This window comes from Podarcis tiliguerta (genome assembly GCF_965153285.1).
Source record: "Podarcis tiliguerta genome assembly, chromosome: 9".
Taxonomy (NCBI): Eukaryota; Metazoa; Chordata; class Lepidosauria; order Squamata; family Lacertidae; genus Podarcis; species Podarcis tiliguerta.
Genome location: NC_139542.1, coordinates 13,232,020 through 13,253,349, shown reverse-complemented (window position 1 = coordinate 13,253,349; position 21,330 = coordinate 13,232,020). Strand labels below are relative to the sequence as shown.

The window sequence follows — 21,330 nt, the reverse complement described above, 5'->3', positions numbered from 1 at the left end:
CCCGCTTTTTGAAATCCACAGCCCTCCCAATTTTGCAATCCAGTTCTCCAGCCAAGCGGTGTATTTTTAGATACACAAACTGGGATAAAGTGTGCATAAAATGCTTATGTTAGTGAAAAATAACATACAGAAATGCATCATACAGTATCAGGGACAATTGCTTTGCAGAATGTATCCATTAGGACATGGGTAGGCAAACTAAGGCCCGGGGGCCGGATCCAGCCCAATCGCCTTCTAAATCCAGCCCATGGACGGTCCGGGAATCAGAGTGTTTTTACATGAGTAGAATGTGTCCTTTTATTTAAAATGCATCTCTGGGTTATTTGTGAGGCATAGGAATTGGTTTATTTTTTCTTCTTCAAAATATAGTCCGGCCCCCCACAAGGTCTGAGGGACAGTGGACCGGCCCCCTGCTGAAAAAGTTTGCTGACTCCTGCATTAGGATAAATTTGCTCTGAAATGCAGATGAATTTACATGAGGACTTTAAAATAAATAAATCATAGACTGATGTGGAAATGTGGAAAACTGAACAAAAAATGAGAAATTCAGAGAATCCATATTTGAGAAAGCGAGTTAAAAGACAGTGCCCCTACAACAGCTTTTGAGTACTTGCGTTCATTTCCTTCCAACTCATATTCTTATTTCTAACACAACCTGACTGACTGTCTGGATCACACAGTTCCCATGCAGCTGTGCACTCATACCATAAACACAAAAGTAAAGAGAGGGAGGGAGAGAAAGCAAATAAATCAGGGATAAAGTAACGTTGTTGAGTATCCAAGCGAGTCTGCACGGCTGCCCACCTGTCCTGCCTGGACTGGTCCAGTAATTCGTGTTTTACTTCCTTATACAATAAATAAAGTCAAGGATGCATTTCATATCCTGGATATGATATATAGCCTGTAGCTCTCGTAGCAAAAAAGTCAGCTGTAGTCACTGAGCACATGAAACCAGTAATTTGTTTTTCTATTTATTTGTTAACCGTGTTGATATGCTTTAACAAAGCTATCTGCATCACTTAAAATGGCAATTAAAACATATAAGAACACTATAAGAATGAGAAAAGCAATATAATAGAGCTTTGGGGGGGCATTAATTCATCTCTTTGGTGCGTTCTGGCACCTCCGTGGTGTCATGGCAAGGCACTCAGAACTGCATGACAGCTTTGGTTGGGTGTTCCCCCTAAAAAAAAGGTCAAAAGGGCACCTCTTTTTCTAGAAAAAAAAGTTCTGAATATAATACAACATAAAAGTTCTGGGGAAATAAAAAGCTTTTTCACTGCCACCAAAGGAATCACAAAGAAGGTGCAGGGGAGAATTTTTCTCTTCACACCATGCCAGGAAAACTTCTCCTGTTGGATTTCTGCCTAATACAAAGCCGGGAACACTTGTACAAAACAAGGGGAGGAATTAGGCAAACTTCATTTTATTATCATTATTCAGTCTTGTGTGTTCTGTTGGGAAATAAAATGTTTCGCGGAGCAATCGTAAACACCTTGCTCAGAGTTTCAGTGTTCAGTGGAATTTACTCCCAAGTTAGTACGCATAGAATTGCAGTCTACTGTGACCAGGGTGGAACCCTAGTTCAAAATAAAATCTCAAAGAACCAGGACTTTCTGAATGAGATCCTCTCCACACAATACACACCTACTTCCTGTTTATACAAAAGACATAAATCTAATTAGTGCTTAAAAAAAACTTTTGAATAACGTTTCAATTGTACGTACAATCTTTCCATTCCTTTATTACCCAAAGACCTGTTTTATGTTCTTGCAAAACTGCTTACTGACTAAGTCCAGAAGGAGCAGTTATCAGCTTGGATGATTTTGACCACCACTTCCTCGTCGGGAAACAGCCAGTGACGATCTTGGAAAGCTGAAAGGTTGCCTGCCAACGCGGAGTAACACTGCAGTTACACTTGACTTCAGCGAAGAGGGTTCCCTGTCTCCTTCTAAGCACCAGGTAAGTGGCATGGGGCAACATTATCTCTCATTGAATGCTACAAGGTTATTTTGTCCAATTGTTTAGAAGTTCTTAAGAGTTGATTTGGAAATGTTCTTGTCTCCAGGGAAGGCAAGATAAAAGTAATGGAGAAAAATGAAATTACTGGAAGACAAACATGAAATTTTGGAAAGCAAAAGCAGAGCTTCTAATCATTTCTGTGTATATATACTGTATACAGGCTAATTTTATTAACAGAGAATCCCAAATTGGCTGTCCCATGTGTGCTTCCAGATGGGTGTTTACTATGGAATGGGTGTCTGTCATCATCAAAATGCCAGCCTGTGTTTCCCCTGCATATAACCAGAACTTACCCTTTTCAGAGGAAACCCAATGTTGTCTTTGTTTTTTAAGAAATCCAACTTGGTGCCAACTTCAGTTCTGCAATACCTCAACAACTCGTTTATGGTATTAAACTCCCATCTCAAATCACTCCAATTTGTTTCACAAGATAAGCAAATTTGAATTATACCTTTGCCTGGTTTTCCTAATATATTCAAGTTGCAGAAGTGGGGTGTTTGGTAAATTTGGAAGGGGTTGCGAGAGACCTCAGAATTAAGGAAAGGAGAGCCGACAAAGTAGGCAAGTGGCGTGGATAAGACTGACTGCCAATCCCATAGGGCTGAAGTCACACCTATTCTGTCCCTCACATTTTAGTGGGACTTCATTGTGACTGACATCTGACAGAATACAGTGGTGCCCCGCAAGACGAATGCCTCACAAGATGGAAAGCCCGCTAGACGAAAGGGTTTTCCATTTTGGAGGTGCTTCGCAAAATGAATTTCCTATGGGCTTGCTTCGCAAGATGAAAATGTATTGCGAGTTGCTGCGATTTTTTTCCGCTCCCCACCCCCTTTTTCTAAGGCACTAAGCTGCTAATAGCCTTTTAGCAGCTAATCCGCTAATCCCTTAAACCTTTAATAGCTGCTAATAGCCGCTAAACCGCTAATAGCGCTAATCCGCTAATCCGCTAATGGGGTTGCTTCGCAAGACGAAAAAACCGCTAGACGAAGAGACTCACGGAACGGATTCTTTTCGTCTTGCGAGGCACCACTGTATGTCTGCAGGGAGTAAACCAAATTTACTAGAATAATAGCTAGAATAGAGATAGACTTGTAACCCTTCAAACAACAAACATACTAAGGTGCCATGTGCAAGACAAAGCCTCCATGTTTACAGTATTTCCAGGCTTTTACTAGCTATTATTCTAGTAAATTTGGTTTTATACTTATACTTGTGGTGTTGTTGTTTTGTTGTATTATCATTACTGTCACCACATTTGATACTTTGTATATACAGTGGTACCTCGGGTTACATACGCTTCAGGTTACATACGCTTCAGGTTACACACTCCGCTAACCCAGAAACAGTGTTTCAGGTTAAGAACTTTGCTTCAGGATAAGAACAGAAATCGTGCTCCGGCGGCGTGGAGGCAGCAGGAGGCCCCATTAGCTAAAGTGGTCTCCAGGTTAAGAACAGTTTCAGGTTAAGAACGGACCTCCGGAAGGAATTAAGTACTTAACACGAGGTACCACTGTACTTTGCAGGGAGGGATGGCATAATATTTATTGAGGCAGAGGTACCTCTGTGTACTTGAAGGGGTTACTTGAGATGTCCTTTCTATCAAGCATGCATGATGATTTGAGCTCAAAATGGTATCCGAGTCATAATACATTAGGGTTGCCATACGTCCTGAGCGGGGAGGCAATTTCCCAAAAAAACTCAACTATTCTGAGCTCAATTGCCTAAAAAAAGCTCACCAACTTGTAGAAATATGGCAGCCTTATAATACATGATCTCGTTTTCAGTGCTGTTTGCTTCAGCAAAGGTTTTGGGCTGCTTAGTTTCCAATATATGCAGGCCCGGTAGTTTCTACTGAAATCCTGTAACTTTGTTTACAACAAATATTTTGTTGTGGGGGGGGGATGTTGTCCTGCTTATATTGCGTTGAATAAAGCTAGGTGGGGTCGCACAGTCAGTAGAGCATGAGACTCTACATCTCAGAGTTGTGCGTTCGAGCCCCACTTTGGGCAAAAGATTCTTGCATCGCAGGGGGGTGGACTAGATGACCACAGTGGTCCCTTCCAACTCTACAGTTCTATGATTTTATAATTCTCAGTTCAAGATGGCCCCTTCAGATGGCAATAATGCAACAACACTGAGAAAGCAACAGACTTTTTTGCAGGCTTTCCCCCCTTCTTCTTAAACTTTTCTCCATGGTTGTAAGAAAGGGAGACGCTGCTGTTTTTAAATGTTGACATTATTCTGCATAGATCACTGTTTTCCTAGACACGCTAGGCTGCTGTGAGGCTGGTTGAATGAAATACAAATCAGTCATCCTTCAACCTTTCGATAATAATAATAATTTATTATTTATACCCCGCCCATCTGGCTGAGTTTCCCCAGCCACTCTGGGCGGCTTCCAACAGAATATTAAAATGCAATAATCTATTAAACATTAAAAGCTTCCCTAAACAGGGCTGCCTTCAGATGTCTTCTAAAAGTCTGATAGTTGTTTTTCTCTTTGACATCTGGTGGGAGGGCGTTCCACAGGGCAGGTGCCACTACCGAGAAGGCCCTCTGCCTGGTTCCCTGTAACCTCACCCACCAGAAGGCCCTTGGCGCTGGACCTCAGTGTTCGGGCAGAATGATGGGGGTGGAGACGCTCCTTCAGGTATACTGGACGGAGGACGTCCAGTTTCCTAGTGGGAATTTTTGGGCAAGGGGAAACCGTTTCCACCTCTGTATGACCAGTTCCACCTGCCAAAATTTCCCTTTGGGGCACAGCTATGAAAGATACAGGAGTCCTGCTTTCTGCTGAAGCGTGCTTATTTCATCTTGTTTCTTCATTGCCATTTTTCTTTCTATGGTTCTGCACATTTTCAGTTTAGCTTCTGGGTCCCCCACCCTCACCCCCGCCTTCAGGCTGAAAGCAAGCCATTATTTCCCTTCTTTTGAAATCTCCTTCGCCCAGCTTCTTCTCTGGGAGTGATTATTGCCTCATTCATTTTGCCTACCTCTTTCTTTCATTCGAAACCTTGGAGAGAGTTCAGTCTGTCCTCCATAGCCGCATTGCCTCTGCAACCATTTATTTTCCCGATTTCTTTTCCCACCTGTGGTTTCTCCTTATCCTTCTCAAATCTCAATCTTTTATTTGTTCCCCCTCCTCTTTGAATCGTCGGTCCTTTTGATCACGTTATCCTAAGAATGTGTGAGGATTTTGTCTGTCCTGCATTAAGACCTGATTCACCAGACCAGTGGGTGCCTTTGGGGGCCCAGGGGGGGGGGGAGAAGGCAAAGCCCCCCAAATGTTCATGGAAAGGGCCAGGGCCCCTCCTCCTGCCATGTGACATCACACATGTATGCTGGGCCACACGTGCGCCAGACTACCGTATTTTTCGCTCTATAAGACGCACCAGGCCATAAGACACACCTACTTTTTGTAGGAGGAAAACAAGAAAAAAAATATTCTGAATCCCAGAAGCCAGAACAGCAAGAGGGATCGCTGCGCAGCGAAAGCAGCGATCCGGCTTGCTGTTCTGGCTTCTGGGATAGCTGTGCAGCTTGCATTCGCTCCATAAGACGCACACACATTTCCCCTTACTTTTTAGGAGGGAAAAAGTGAGTCTTATAGAGCAAAAAATACGGTAATTCTTAACATTCCCTAGTTGTTGTTTCAGCTGACACATCCTTAAGGACTGTTTCATACATCTGTCTGTTGCATAAATTATCAGCACTTGATTTTTTTACTCCCATTCACACTATTGTTAATTAACTAACTAACACGCCAGGCACTCCTGTCTTCTACTGCCTTCCACAGTTTGGCCAAACTCATGCTGGTAGCTTCGAGAACACTGTCCAACCATCTCGTCCTCTGTCGTCCCCTTCTCCTTGTGCCCTCCATCTTTCCCAGCATCAGGGTCTTTTCCAGGGAGTCTTCTCTTCTCATGAGGTGGCCAAAGTATTGGAGCCTCAGCTTCAGGATCTGTCCTTCCAGTGAGCACTCAGGGCTGATTTCCTTCAGAATGGAGAGGTTTGATCTTCTTGCAGTCCATGGGACTCTCAAGAGTCTCCTCCAGCACCATAATTCAAAAGCATCAATTCTTCGGCGATCAGCCTTCTTTATGGTCCAGCTCTCACTTCCATGTTTGCATTTAACAATTGGTTTTTTGGTTCTCTTTTTTTTCTCAGCCGTCGTTGCAATGAACACTCAGGCGGTGATCATGAACCAGCCTCAGATTGTGCTTGCCCAGCACCAAAGCCCTCAATGGCAGACAGACTTAATGGACTGTTGCGGTGACTGCGGAGTGTGTAAGTGGGGGGGGGGGGGGAGGTCAAAGATGTGGCTGTGGCAATAATGCCTCATTGAGCGTGATGAGTTTTGTGCCGGATGGACAGAATGCCTTTCCAGGCCACAAGCTTCTTACGATGAGAACAGCAACTCTTTCCTGCCATTTCCGGTTGTTTACCAAGGGAAAGGCTCGCCGGGTCGGGCATGGCAGAATAAATATGCACTCCACACAGATGTTGTGCTATTCTTATTGTTCTTTGTACTTTGATTGCTATCAACTAACTCCAGCCATCTGTAGTTCTTTTCCAATGAAGACACTGCATTGCTGTTGCAAGAAGGGTTTTTACACTCTCCAGAAGCTTGGCTCTGCCCTCACTGGGCCTGGAAGGATCCTTTAAAAAAGTCCCATATGTTCAGAGACTTTGCGCCTGTTCATTGGGGGATATAGGAAGCCCAGAGCACTTGTTCTTTAGATGTCCCTTTTATGAAGAGGCACGTAGTGAGACCATTGATCCCTTGCTGGTGAGGCTCGATGACCTCCCGGAAAAGCAAAAAATTGACCTTTTCCTGTCAGGCAAAGATCATAAGACGGCCCAGATGGTCGCCAGATTCTGTAGGCGCAGACCATCCCCTAACCCAAACTAGTTCGTTAAGGAAACCCCCAAACTCGGTTCCATGGGTGACTCTGGGTCATCTGTCTGTGGTAGCTTATCTTAAAGTTTTAAGTGTCTGTATTCTTATCACATTTATAAATTTTAAATTTATTGTTGCACATTGTTTTAAATGTTTGTTTTCCTTCTGGGATTGTACCCCCAAGTGTTTTATAAGCTGGTCTCCGACCATAATAAATTATCTCTGCGTTGCTGCAGTTTTGCAGACGGGCTTCACGTCAGATGGGCAAATGAGGACCTGACCTACCCAATCTACACTGGAATGGGGGATCTCAGGCCCAGGGGGCAAATGCAGCCTCTCTATCTGCCCCTTGGGACTCTCCCCAGGGTACACACCCTCCCCAGATCACACCCCTCGCTGGCCTTGCTCCACACCCTCCTAGAGTGCCCTTATCTGACTAAAATATGTCCTCAACTCTGATTCCCTGGACGGATGATAGAGAGTTGTGTGGAGAACATAACCTACTATACATAGTTGAAATTTACATCCAGTGCCCCACCCACTTTTACCCCTGGCCCCGCCCACCGCTTGCATGTGACCCACAGAAAGTTTCCCCGGTGGGAACGCAGCCCTGAAAAAGACAGGAACTCCATCAAAGAAAAGGAAAGAAGTACCTATCCTCGGCTTGATTATTTCTGCCCCTCTCTCAAATTCTCCATGCTAATCTGTCACAGACAATAATAATACTTGAAGCCCTTGCTGTCGCTTAGGTCCCATCTGCACTAGACATTGAAAGCAGGATCATACCACTTCAAACAGCCATGGCTTCCCGCAGAGAATCCTGGGGACTGTAGTTTGTTCAGGGTTGCTGAGAGTTGTTAGGGGTCCCCTGTTCCCCTCAGAGAGCGACAGTTCCAGTACCGGATTTACATACTGTATAAGCTACACAAGCTATAGCTTAGGGCCCCACTCTCTTGGGGGCTCCCAAAAATTAAAGGGAAAAAACTGGATGTACATTTCCAAAGTAGAAGATAAAAAACAAATACAGTGGTACCCCGCAAGATGAATGCCTCGCAAGACGAAAAACTCGCTAGATGAAAGGGTTTTCCGTTTTTTGAGTCATTCCGCAAGACGAATTTCCCTATGGGCTTGCTTCGCAAGACGAAACGTCTTGCGAGTTCTTGCAAGTTTTTCCCCTTTTTCTTAAAGCCGCTAAGCCGTTAATAGCCGCTAAGCCGCTAATAGCCGCTAAGCCGCTAATAGCCATGCTTTGCAAGACAAAAAAACCGCAAGACGAAGAGACTCACGGAACGGATTAATTTCGTCTTGCGAGGCACCACTGTAAAATAAAACCTACATACAGCAACAGTGTATTGTGTAAGCTCCTATGATGTAAGTAATAGGCCCGCCTGCTAGCCTGCTCCCTAAAATATCACTGGTTTGCTCATTTCTATATACAGGGTGCCTACATTCTGCATGGACTGGTTGCATGGCAACATGTGCAAATAGCTTTAGATACCTATTAGGTCCATAAATTACCATATAGCATATATTCAATACAAAAAACAATGGCAATTTGTTGTTGACAAAGGACAGCTGGCCATATAAAGGGCCCCATTACCTTCAATTGCAATCCAGCCCTGGACAGTTCTCATAATTCCCTGAGGAGAAAGATGGATTGTTATACGATAGCTGTCAACTTTTTCCTTTTCTTGCGAGGAATCCTATTCGGAATAAGGGAATTTCCCTTAAAAAAGGGAAGCGTTGACAGCTATGTGTTATAGCACTCTGAGAACTGTAGTTCTGTAAGGCAATATAGACAAATGTTCACAAGGGGCAGGCCCTCTAAGAACTTTTGCTAGAACCTGTGATGCTTCGTAAGGCTTATCCATTACTCTAGTTGTGGCTAACCTTCACCTTGCTTCCACTCTTCCGAGTGATCTCCTAGAGAGGCATTTCATGTCTGTTCTGTCTCTATCCAGGCCTCTGTGGGCTGTTTTGCCCCCTCATTTTGGGATGCCAGATAGCTTCGGCTATGGAAGAATGCTGCCTCTGTGGCTCAAGCATGGCAATGAGGTCCGTGTACCGGACAAAATATGGGATCCCGGTAAGTGTGTGAACTTGAATCCTGTGTACATGTACGCAGTGGCGTAGCGTGGGGGGTGCAGGGGGGGCCGGCCGCACCGGGCGCAACATCTGGGGGGGGGGCACGCGCTTGCACTCGCAGCTCTCTGCCCCTACCTGGCTCATTCACTCTCTCTCACTGCAGTGCTGGCTGTGCGAATCCGATCCGAGCCGCCTGGTCGCCGCCCACTGTGGAGGGGAGGGTGCCAGGCGTGTGGTGCGGTGCGGAGAGAGAGCGAGGGACTATCTGGGGGAGGGACAGTGCAGGGGGGGGCGCAAATTACTTGCCTTGCCCCGGGTTAGGGGGTGCAAATTACTTGCCTTGCCCTGGGTGCTGACAACCCACGCTATGCCACTGCATGTACGGAAGAGGAACTCCCAGCTGCTCGCTTTTCTATTTCTGTTTGCGAAATTCACCTGCTCTTAACATTAAAAGAGGACCTAAGAGTTCTCATGTCCTACTTGGGACATATAAACACCAGTGGTAAAGTGGTGAAGTACAGCAGCTCATCATGAGATGAAATATGAATGAGTTGGCCGAGAGTGGTATAATTTAAATCTTTTGCGTGTTGGACTTAGGTTAGGAGGCATGGATTTACACACCTATCAGCCAATCACCCATTCCTACCACCCTTCTGAGTAATACCCCTCTCCACCCTCTCACTACATATAAGGGTCTATATATATTTCTACTGCGTCAGGTCAACACGGCTACCTACCTGATAATATATTTAAGTTGAAGAATGACAGTGGGAGAGTGTGTTAGATGACTGCCAGTTTTTGATACTGGATGGTGGATCACAACCTAATGGAAGTTGAACGTGCTTGGATTAGACCAGTCACCCCCAAACCCGGCCCTCCAGCTGTTTTGGGACTACAACTCCCATCATCCCTAGCTAACAGGACCAGTGGTCAGGGATGATGGGAACTGTAGTCCCAAAACAGCTGGAGGGCCGAGTTTGGGTGTGCCTGGATTAGACCATTGGGCCATCTGGCTCAGTGTCATCTACAGTGGCTCTCCTGGGTTTCAGGTAGGGAATCTTCCTCAGTCCTACCCAGAGATGCTGAGGATTGAATCTTCTGCATGCAAAGCAGGTGTTTTACTTCACTGACCTGAGGTCCTTTCACCCTGAAAAAGTGGCAGCAGTGATTCTGCTCTGCTCTGAGCCAGTCTGACATAAAATGCACCTGAGGAAGGATGCCCTGACATAACTATTAGGATACTGCTAGGGAGACAAAGTCCATCATGAACTCCATGTCGGGACATCCATTGATCTCCCGTAGACACGTAGTATCAGCAATTAGTGACATGAGCTCCAGAAATAGCTTGCCACATTCCAGAACTGATGCACGCTCTTATCAGCAGATATGCACAGCGAAAGATGCAGTCAGGAGAGCATTATTTAGAAGTTTATTCAGCATTGATCAGAACAAAGAAAAACACGACTGCCTGCTTGAGAGTTCCGGCAGAGAGAGAGAGAAACGAAAGCAAAGACACAACAGAAACATCCTGTGAGACAGGAAATGCGCAGGCTGTGACACAAACATCCTGCTCCCTTTTAAGGTGGAACAGAAATATCCTAACAATAATGTCCTTCCACATTCTTTATTTTGTGGGAAAGAGGGTTCCTTGGGACCAGCACAACCTGGAAGGAGATGATGCCATGAGGCCATGACCTTCCTCAGATGCATCATGGGGCAATGAAGGGGAATTCAAGGAGGACTGGTGCCACCATATTTTCATGGTGGAAAAATCCCTTCTTTAAAAAAGTGAGTGGGGCACTTAAAAAGTGAAGAAAGAGGGTGTGTTGTTTTTGCAGTAATGAGTTACGTGCAAATGTATGTACCTCGGGTTACAGACGCTTCAGGTTACATACGCTTCAGGTTACAGACTCCGCTAACCCAGAAATATTACCTCGGGTTAAGAACTTTACCTCAGGATGAGAATGGAAATCGTGCAGCGGTGGCGTAGTGGCAGCAGGAGGCCCCATTAGCTAAAGTGGTGCTTCAGGTTAAGAACAGACCTCCAGAACGAATTAAGTTCTTAACCTGAGGTACCACTGTACAGTGGAACCTTGGTTCTCGAACGGCTTAGCGGACGAGGAAATTGGCTCCCAAACATCGAAAACCTGGAAGTAAGTGTTCCGGCTTTCAAACATTTTTTGGAAGCCGAATGTCCGTCTCGGCTTCCGCTTGAGTGCAGGAAGCTCCTGCAGCCCATCGGAAGCTGCGCCTTGGTTTTCAAATAGTTTCAGGAGTTGAACTGACTTCTGGAATGGATTAAGTTCGAGAACCAAGGTTTAGGGAAGTTTTTAATGACTGATGTTTTAATGTACTGTATTTTGAATCTTTTGTTGGAAGCTGCCCAGAGTGGTTGGGGAAACCTAGCCAGTTGGGTGGGGTATAAATTAATAATAATAATAATAATAATAATAATAATAATAATAATATTCCACTGCATTGGTTGCACCCTCCCCTGTTCATGTGTGGTTAACCCTAAGTCCCCTTGTGAGTTTTCTTCCACAGTGTGTATCGTTTCTCTTCCCACAACAATAATGGCACCTGAAAATGCTCTTCTACTCAACAGGGATCTCTCCTGGGGGACTTCTGTGCTATGTGGTTCTGCCCTCATTGTGCCCTTTGCCAGCTCAAGAGGGACATCAACAAAAGAAAAGACATGGGGATCTTCTAAGAAGGTTGGTGTCATTTACAGTGTTAAATCATTTGTTGTTGTTGTTTAGTTGTTTAGTCGTGTCCGACACTTCGTGACCCCATGGACCAGAGCACGCCAGGCACTCCTGTCTTCCACTGCCTCCCGCAGTTTGGTCAAACTCATCCTGGTAGCTTCAAGAACACTGTCCAACCATTTCGTCCTCTGTCATCCCCTTCTCCTTGTGCCCTCCATCTTTCCCAATGTCTTTTCCAGGGAGTCTTCTCTTCTCATGAGGTGGCCAAAGTATTGGAGCCTCAGCTTCAGAATCTGTCCTTCCAGTGAGCACTCAGGGCTGATTTCCTTCAGAATGGATAGGTTTGATCTCCTTGCAGTCCATGGGACTCTCAAGAGTCTCCTCCAGCACCATAAGGAGAAGGGGACGACAGAGGACGAGATGGTTGGACAGTGTTCTTGAAGCTACCAGCATGAGTTTGACCAAACTGCGAGAGGCAGTGGAAGACAGGAGTGCCTGGCGTGCTCTGGTCCATGGGGTCACGAAGAGTCGGACACGACTAAATGACTAAACAACAACAACAACAAAGGACCCCTGGATGGTTAAGTTCAGTCAAAGGCAACTATGGGGTTGTGGCGCTCATTCGCTGTCAGGCCGAGGGAGCCAGCGTTTGTCTGCAGACAGCTTTCCAGGTCATGTGGCCAGCATGACTAAACCGCTTCTGGTGCAATGGAACACCGTGAGGGAAACCAAAGTGCATGGAAATGCCGTTTACCTTTCCACTGCAGTGGTACCTATTTATCTACTTGCACTGGTGTGGTTTCAAACTGCTAGGTTGGCAGAAGCTGGGACAGAGCAACAGGAGCTAACCACCATTGAGCGGATTCGAACTGCCAGCCTTCCGATCAGCAAGCCCAAGGGGCTCAGTGCTTTAGACCACAGCGCCACCTGCGGCATTACCAGTGCCATTACATAGACCAGCCTTGTACCTTTCCCCAAGCAAACCACTTTAAAAAGGAGCTGCAGAAAAAGCCTGATCAGGATTGGGACCACAAGAAGGGCAGAGGGCAGAGGCGTTTTAAAACAGTTGCCCATGAAACGCGTGGGAATGATTTCTCTCAGTTCTGCTCTGAGTGACTGGTGTTTTCTCCCTTCTCTTTCAGATTTGCACACATTCAACAAGAGAAGGTCCAGAAGTCCTTTCTGCTCATTGCCATTACCCTTCATAATCAAGCCAAACATTGCTTGGCCCATATTCTAATCTCTGAAAGATGATGCCTTGGACCTAAGATTATGGAAAAGCATATAACTTTTTAGAATACATAAATATTTAGGTAATTTTGTTACTGGAAATTTGTTTAAGAAATAATAAAAAGGAGCCTCGTGCTGTGTATGTCATCCACAATGTTTCTTAGAATGAAGATGTAGGGTATGTATGTGTAATAAACAAAAATCTGCCCTTATTCCCTTATGGGAGACACAAGAGCTCTTATAGAGTCCTTTGCAGGTTCTCCATTGGTCGGAGAAAATAACAGAGGCCAACCAGAGAATATTGAGAAGCAAAGCAGCTAGTAAGCCTGATCTTTATTGAACTGTTGCAACAGGGTACTCCCCTCACACGCAGGAAAGGAGGAGGACCCAAAACCCAAGTGTGCCCACCCTTATATAGACATTTTAAATTGCCTGCCCTGGAGTCCAAGACCACCCCCGGAGACATCATACATACATCACAGAAGAGGTGTAGCTCAAGACCACCCACCAGACACAGCATACCTAAATCACAGAAAGGGGTGGTCTACAACAGAAATCTGAGTGCATTGTTTACCTCCTGTCTGGCAGGTTACCTGTTAATGCTTACTTGATTGGATACCCTGAGGAGCCTGGCCAGTCTTTTGTAATGATAAATACTTAGTTCCTGAGCCAGGTCACAGGCTCACCCTATTCATACACAGACATACCCTTAAGACAGGATTTGTGAAGGAAATGACAATGGGGAAGTTATTCCATTTTCCTTTGACTTTGCAGAAAAAACATTTGGTCAGTTTGGGAGCCAAAATGGCTTCATGGCTGTTTTCCGGTGCTGCTTCAGACATGTGGTTTATATATTTATGTACGTGTTTGCTTGGTACATTTATGAACATTTATTATATATACAAGACCTTAATTTTTTTATATTTCAGATGGATCTACACATAGGAAAGAGAGAACTCTCAATAACATTGCAAAAGTAAAGGCAACAAAATCCCTGCACCCAACCCATGAGAATCACTGGGATTTTTATCTCCCATTTGAGGATTTAAAACACATTTTCTTTTCTTGTTAACTGGGAGATTAATGAAAAAATGGAGTTGGGGAAAATATGGGGCTACTCTGTTACTACATAGTAAGAATAGCCAGAACAAGGACACAATCATTTATTATGCTTTTATTTTCTTTCAGCCTAATTGCATGGTCTAACAAGAACGTAGGTTCTCTAGTTACTTGACAAAATATCTCTTTTGGGTGTGCCAAAAGGTGTCTGCTTTTCAGTTACAAGGCTTTTCAGTTACAAGGAAGTGTGCTTTAGGCTGTGAATGCTTTTAATTGCCCTGAGAACTTTGGTTTACACTTTAATGCCCATTGGTGATATCTGAACTCATTTCAACCTGACTTCAGGCCTGGTTTGGGGATCAAAATTGCTTTGGTCACTCTTATTAGGTAGTGGGTGGACATAGCAGACGACACAGAGATTTCTCCAAGTAGTTCTTTATAAGTAAGTTGGAACTGAAAGCAATGACAAACCTAGACAGAATCTTAAAAAGCAGAGACATCACCTTGCCAACAAAGGTCCGTATAGTTAAAGCTATGGTTTTCCCAGTAGTGATGTATGGAAGTGAGAGCTGGACCATAAAGAAGGCTGATCACCGAAGAATTGATGCTTTTGAATTATGGTGCTGGAGAAGACCCTTGAGAGTCCCATGGACTGCCAGAAGATCAAACCTCTCCATTTTAAGGAAATCAGCCCTGAGTGTTCACTGGAAGGACAGATCGTGAAGCTGAGGCTCCAATACTTTGGCCACCTCATGAGAAGAGAAGACTTGCTGGAAAAGACCCTGATGTTGGGAAAGATGGAGGGCACAAGGAGAAGGGGACGACAGAGGATGAGATGGTTGGACAGTGTTCTCGAAGCTACAAACATGAGTCTGACCAAACTGCGGGAGGCAGTGGAAGACAGGAGTGCCTGGCGTGCTCTGGTTCATGGGGTCACGAAGAATCGGACACGACTAAACGACTAAACAACAACAACAACAAAGCTGGAACTGAACTGAACAGCAAACAGTTCAGCTGGCCTGCTTTTATAGGCAGCCAACTGTCAACACTGTAACTACAACAGCCCAGGGTTTCCCGCCTAAATTAACTTATGTGGACCTGAGTGAAAACTATACATTGGTACCTTGGGTTACAGACACTTCAGGTTACAGACTCCGCTAACCCAGTACCTCGGGTTAAGAACTTTGCTTCAGGATGAGAACAGAAATCGTGTTCGGCGGCGCAGCGGCAGTGGGAGACCCCATTAGCTAAAGTGGTGCTTCAGGTTAAGAACAGTTTCAGGTTAAGAACGGACCTCCAGAACGAATTAAGTTCTTAACCTGAGGTACCACAGTATACACACCCCCCCCCCCAGTGGCCAGGGTGAGAACTTCAATACATAACAACTCTGATCCATGAGTTTTGTTGGGAGAGTCATGGCGGAAGTGGAGCCCTGTTAGTTCTCTTTGACCTCTCAGCGGCTTTCAGTATCATAGGTCACATTAGGCCCCTGAACCTCCTTTAGGATTTGGGAGACGAGGTACCATTTCATAGTGCTTCCACTCCTATCTCCAAGGGCATTCTGGAGAGTAGCATTGGGCGACCACCAGAGTTCTCCTGTGGGCTCCTGCCTAGTTAAACAAGAACATAAGAAGACATGTTGGACCAGACCAATGGCCCCTCTAGTCCAGCATCTCATTCTCACAGTGGCCAACCAGATGCATGTGGGAAGCCTGCAAGCTGGACACAACAGCACTCTCCACACTTGTGATTCACAGCAACTGGTGTTCAGGGATGCAATGCCTCTGATGGTGGATGTAGAACATAGCCAAGAGTGGATAGTAGCCAGGAATGGCCTTGTCCTCCATGAACTTTCTAATTTTATTTTGAAGCCATCCAAGATGGTGGCCATCAATAAAAGGTAAATGGTAAAGGACCAGTCAAAGGTGACTATGGGGTTGCGGCGCTCATCTCGCTTTCAGGCCGAGGGAGCCGGTGTTTGTCCACAGACAGCTTTACGGGTCATGTGGCCAGCAGGACTAAACCGCTTCTGGTGCAATGGAACACTCTGAGGGAAACCAGAGCACATGGAAACGCCGTTAACCTTCCCACCAGAGTGGTACCTATTTATCTACTTGCACTTTGACGTGCTTTCGAACTGCTAGGTTGGCAGGAGCTGGGACCGAGCAACGGGAGCTTGCAGGGATTCGAACCGCTGACCTTCTGATCGGCAAGCCCAAGAGGCTCAGTGGTTTAGACCACAGTGCCACCCACATCCCTGGCCATCAATATCCCCCCACCAGGTGCACTGGTTGCACCCGCAATTGTGCAGGCGGGTACTGCACAATGTGTGCACACTGCCATGGAATATTGAGGGGGGCCGGTTCCCTCCTTGAAAATTGGGGGGGACCCTCCCCTCACCTCAGATGGTGCCCCTGTGCCCCATTATTCATGGAGGCTAAAGCTGTCAGTCAGCCATGTGCTCACCAGCTGCAATGAACCACTCAGCCCTGCATGATCCCCTCCTAATATTCTTTGATTTTTAATATGTGCCAGTTCCCTTCTACCACGGAGGGTAGTTGCTAACCTGCCTTTCCTGTTTGCCACGATCAGTGAAAGATACACAGACAAGCCCTTTCTATTCCTTTGCAGACAAGCCCTTTCTATTCCTTCGCAGAACACAAAAAAGGGGGCAGGGAGCAAATAAAGTTAACAGAAACCCAGCAATGTTTGCAGGTACACAAGGAAAGGAAGAGCCAATGGCCCGTGAACAAGTGTATTGCTTCCTTGTAGGACAGTCTTCCCTAACTGGGTGCCCTCCAGATGTTTTGCAGAGCATCTCCCATCAACCCCAGCCGCTGAGTTTCCACAGGGCTCTTGTGCCGCAGGGCATGCGGAAATTCAGCAGATAAAACTTTCCTCATCGACAGGAAAAGCTGGCCCAGGAGCATTAGAGACTTGTGGTCCTTCCAGACTGGCGATTTTATTCTGGGTGCATTCTGCAACATGCCCTTGACACAATAGTGAATTAGGGGTGCCTTTATTCGACTTTGGCTTGCTCTGCAGTGCTGCCCCAGTGCTATCATATACAGTGGTACCTCGGGTTACAGACGCTTCAGGATGAGAACAGAAATCGCGAGGCGGCAGCGGGAGGTCCCATTAGCTAAAGTGGTACCTCAGGTTAAGAACAGTTTCAGGTTAAGAACGGACTTCCAGAACAAGTTAAGTTCTTAACCCGAGGTACCACTGTACTACGGAGCAGCTACAGAGCAGCAAATAATACAGTCATACCTTGGGTTACAGACACTTCAGGTTGCGTTTTTTTGGGTTATAGACCGCCGAAACCCGGAAGTACCGGAACGGGTTACTTCTGGGTTTCGGCGGTCATGCATGCGCAGAAGTGCCGAATCGCAACCCACGTGTGCGCAGACGCAGGTTGCGAATGCTGCGGGTTGCGAACTGCAACCCGAGTGTCCACTGCAATGATAATTTTATTATTTGTATCCCGCCCATCTATCTGGGTTGCCCTGCCACTCTGGGTGGCTTCCAGCATATACAAAAACATAATAAAACATTAAACATTAAAAACTTCCCTATACAGGGCTGCCTTCAGGTGTCTTCCCAAGGTTATATAGTTACTTATCTCCTTGATGTCTGATGGGAGGGTGTTTCACAGGGCAGGTGTGAAGGTGTTTAAGGGAGTAATTGGCGCACCCCACAAATGCGTAACCTCGGCTCCCATAGGTTGAGGTCGGGGGTCACAAACAAGAGACTTCAGCCAGGAGATCGAAGCAAAACAGCGGCCAGTTGGCCTGATCTTTCTTGTTGCAAAAAGACTTCAAACTGCCACATAGAAGAAGCAGAGAGAAGCCCCGAACAAAGGATGGCTCCCCATTTTTATAAATTTTCGTAATTACCCATGACATCATACATTTGTCATAACTATGTCATAAATTGGGAGGGGTCATCTGGCAGAAACCCGAGCACCAGGCTTGTCTCACATGACCTCCACCTTCCAATCTTTAGGTGAAACAATGGTAAGTATTTACATTTTATCACCCAGGCAGTGGGGCCGCTGGGTATGTGGTCTCCGCTTCAGGGATTATGGGTGCCCCTGCCCATGTCCCAATCTCCTGCTAGCCATTTTCCTTCTGAGTAGAACAACGTTGGAATGGTGTAAATCCGTCACTGGAGTGATTTTATATGAATTTCTAAAGTTTTCCCATTGAGCCAGTACAGTCATACCTCGGGTTGAAGTCGCTTCAGGTTAAGACCTTTTCGGGTTGCGCTCTGCAGCGACCCAGAAGTAATGGAGCGCGTTACTTATGGGTTTTGCCATTCGCGCAGACGCTCAAAATGCCGTCGCACGCATGCGCGGAAGCGGCGAATCATGACCCGCACAGACGCGGGTTGTGTTTGCTTCAGGATGCGAACGGGGCTCCGGAACGGATCCTGTTCGCATCCAGAGGTATGACTAGATACATAGATACATTTGTCAGTGAATTGCTAGGTTTGGTAGGTCTCTCACCCACCTTCCAGTTTCCCAGTAACACAGCCAACCACAAACAAACAACCACACCCTAGGCCAACCCCAACCTCTCTCACCACCAAAGGAACACAAGTGAACAGCAAAGAATCTGCAGAAGCAACGCTGACACCAAACCCTACATATACTAAGTAAAATAGAAACATCGCCACCTGACCCCACCCCCACTCACCTTTCCCCCCTCCACCTCTTTCCCCCTTCTTCTTCCGAAAAACAGTATTGAAAGTGGATTGCGTACCTGCCCAAATATGAAGGTCTACCAGGCTTGCATGTTGAGCACGATGCTTATCAGACCCTCCAAGGGTCCCTATTTTCTAGGGACGTCCTTGATTTAGAGAAGCCATCCCTGATTTGATCCCCGAATGTCCCACTTTTCCTTAAAGTAAAGGTAAAGGAACCCCTGACCATTAGGTCCAGTCGTGACCGACTCTGGGGTTGTGGCACTCGTCTCACTTTACTGGCCGAGGGAGCCGGCGTACAGCTTCTGGCGAACCAGAGCAGCGCACGGAAACACCGTTTACCTTCCCACCAGAGTGGTACCTATTTATCTACTTGCACTTTGATGTGCTTTCGAACTGCTAGGTTGGCAGGAGCAGGGACCGAGCAACGGGAGCTCACCCCGTCGCAGGGATTCGAACCGCAGACCTTCTGATCGGCAAGTCCTAGGCTCTGTGGTTTAACCCACAGCGCCACCCATGTCCCACCACTTTTCCTTAGGACATCCCTATTTTCACTGGAGAAATGTTGGAGGGTATGGAGTTATCTGACCCCTGAGCCATCTGAAGGCAGCCCTGTATAGGGAAGGTTTTTTAATGTTTAATGTTTTGTTATGTTTTTATATACAGTGGAACATCGGTTTTCGAACGTAATCTGTTCCAGAAGACCGTTCTACTTCCAAAACGTTCGAAAACTGAGGATCCATGGACGGTTGGCAAAATCCATTGAAAAAATGGAGAAACATGCCTCAGAAACCGTTCGACTTCTCAGGCGTGTTTGAAAACGGAAGCGATTACTTCTGGGTTTTCGACATTCAGGTTCCGAATTGTTCGGCTTCCAAGACGCTCGAAAACTGCGTTTCCACTGTATGTTGGAAGCTGCCCAGAGTGGCTGGGGCAACCCAGTAAGATGTGTGGGGTATAAATAGTAAAATTATCATTATGGAATGGGACGTCCCTATACTCATCGGAGAAATGTTGGCGGGTATGTGCTTGATGGTAGTGAGATGTGGGCAGCTTGCAACCACCAGGAGCGATGCCTCAAAGCCTTCATTGTGCACAGCGTTAGGAAGATTTTGGGCATAGCATGGCAGGACAGAGTCTTAAACAAGTGCTCTCCCAAGCTCACATTCCCAGCATGTTCACACTCCAGTCTCAGCGACATAATAATAATAATAATAATAATAATAATAATAATAATAATAATTTATTATTTATACCCCGCCCATCTGGCTGGGCCTCCCCAGCCACTCTGGGCAGCCCCCAACAAAATATCAAAACACAGTAATGCATCAAACATTAAAAGCTTCCCTAAACAGGGCTGCCTTCAGATGTCTTCTGAAAGTCTGGTAGTTGTTTTGCTCTTTGACATCTGGTGGGAGGGTGTTCCACAGGGCGGGTGCCACTACCGAGAAGGCCCGCTGCCTGGTTCCCTGTAACTTGGCTTCTCGCAGTGAGGGAACCGCCAGAAGGCCCTCAGTGCTGGACCTCAATGTCCGGGTAGAACCATGTGGGTGGAGACGTTCTTTCAGATATACATCTGCTCTGGCTTGGTGACGCCCACAGAGTGGAAGATGGCAGGATCCCCAAGGACCTGTTCTATGGGGAGCTGGCTTCAGGCACCAGGCCTGTTGGCACACCAACTCTGTGTTATAAAGACGTCTGCTAACATGGCATGAAGTCTAGCAACGTCAACCCTTCCATGTGGGAATTCCTTGCAGACGACTGCAGTGCCTGCAGACAGACAGTCAGGTTGTGTATCCACAGCAGTGACCAGAGGAGGAATGACCGCTGGGAGGAGCACAGGGAGAAGAAACATCAAGGCACACCTTGATCAGCACAACTGGATGCCTTCATCTGCCCCACCTGCACAAAACATGTCTTTCCTGTATTGGTCTCTACAGCCACAGCAGGCGCTGTAATTCCCCAGCAGTTTGACTTCACCTGCAAAAGTGTACTCTTCCATTGTGTCCCAAGACAGATGGATGCCAATCAGCCCCAATAGCACCATGAGTGCAAATAATTATGGGTGCACAGTAAAAAGGATGTCTAGAGGCAGGCCTTGAAATATATGACACACCCAAAGATAGCATAAGTGACTCAGTGTTATGACCTTAAAGGGAGCCCTGACCATTAGGTCCAGTCGTGGCCGACTCTGGGGTTGCGGCGCTCATCTCGCTTTATTGGCCAAGGGAGCTGGCGTACAGCTTCCAGGTCATGTGGCCAGCATGACTATGCCGCTTCTGGTGAACCAGAGCAGCGCACGGAAACACCGTTTACCTTTCCGCCGGAGTGGTACCTATTTATCTACTTGTACTTTGACGTGCTTTCGAAGTGCTAGGTTGGCAGGAGCAGGGACCAAGCAATGGGAGCTCACCCCGTCTTGGGGATTCAAACCGCCGACCTTCTGATGGGCAAGTCCTAGGCTCTGTGGTTTAACCCACAGCGCCACCCTTTTGACATTATGACCTTAAGGTCCTTATGACCTTAAGTGAGTTTATCTCCATACTCTCCAACATTTCTCCGATGAAAGTAGGGACGTTCTAAGGAGAAATGGGATATTCCAGGATCAAATCAGAAACTGGG

The 21,330-nt window shown here is 46.3% G+C and overlaps 1 protein-coding gene across 1 annotated transcript; it reads left to right on the top strand.

Annotated features, from left to right (window-relative positions):
- Positions 1-1,779: 1,779 nt before the first annotated feature.
- On the top strand, positions 1,780-13,092 carry LOC310657732 (placenta-specific gene 8 protein-like). Its single transcript, XM_083398851.1, has 5 exons — positions 1,780-1,962; positions 6,193-6,312; positions 8,887-9,011; positions 11,616-11,724; positions 12,858-13,092. The coding sequence occupies exons 2-4, from the start codon at positions 6,204-6,206 to the stop codon at positions 11,718-11,720; spliced, it is 339 nt and encodes a 112-aa protein (XP_083254977.1). The 5' UTR covers positions 1,780-1,962; positions 6,193-6,203; the 3' UTR covers positions 11,721-11,724; positions 12,858-13,092.
- Positions 13,093-21,330: the final 8,238 nt, after the last annotated feature.

Coding starts and splice junctions, on each gene's coding strand:
- LOC310657732 (XM_083398851.1), top strand. CDS start 6,204: ATGAACACTCAGGCGGTGATCATGAACCAGCCTCAGATTGTGCTTGCC. Junction 6,313..8,886: donor TTGCGGTGACTGCGGAGTGT/GTAAGTGGGGGG, acceptor GTCTCTATCCAG/GCCTCTGTGGGCTGTTTTGC. Junction 9,012..11,615: donor GGACAAAATATGGGATCCCG/GTAAGTGTGTGA, acceptor TCTACTCAACAG/GGATCTCTCCTGGGGGACTT.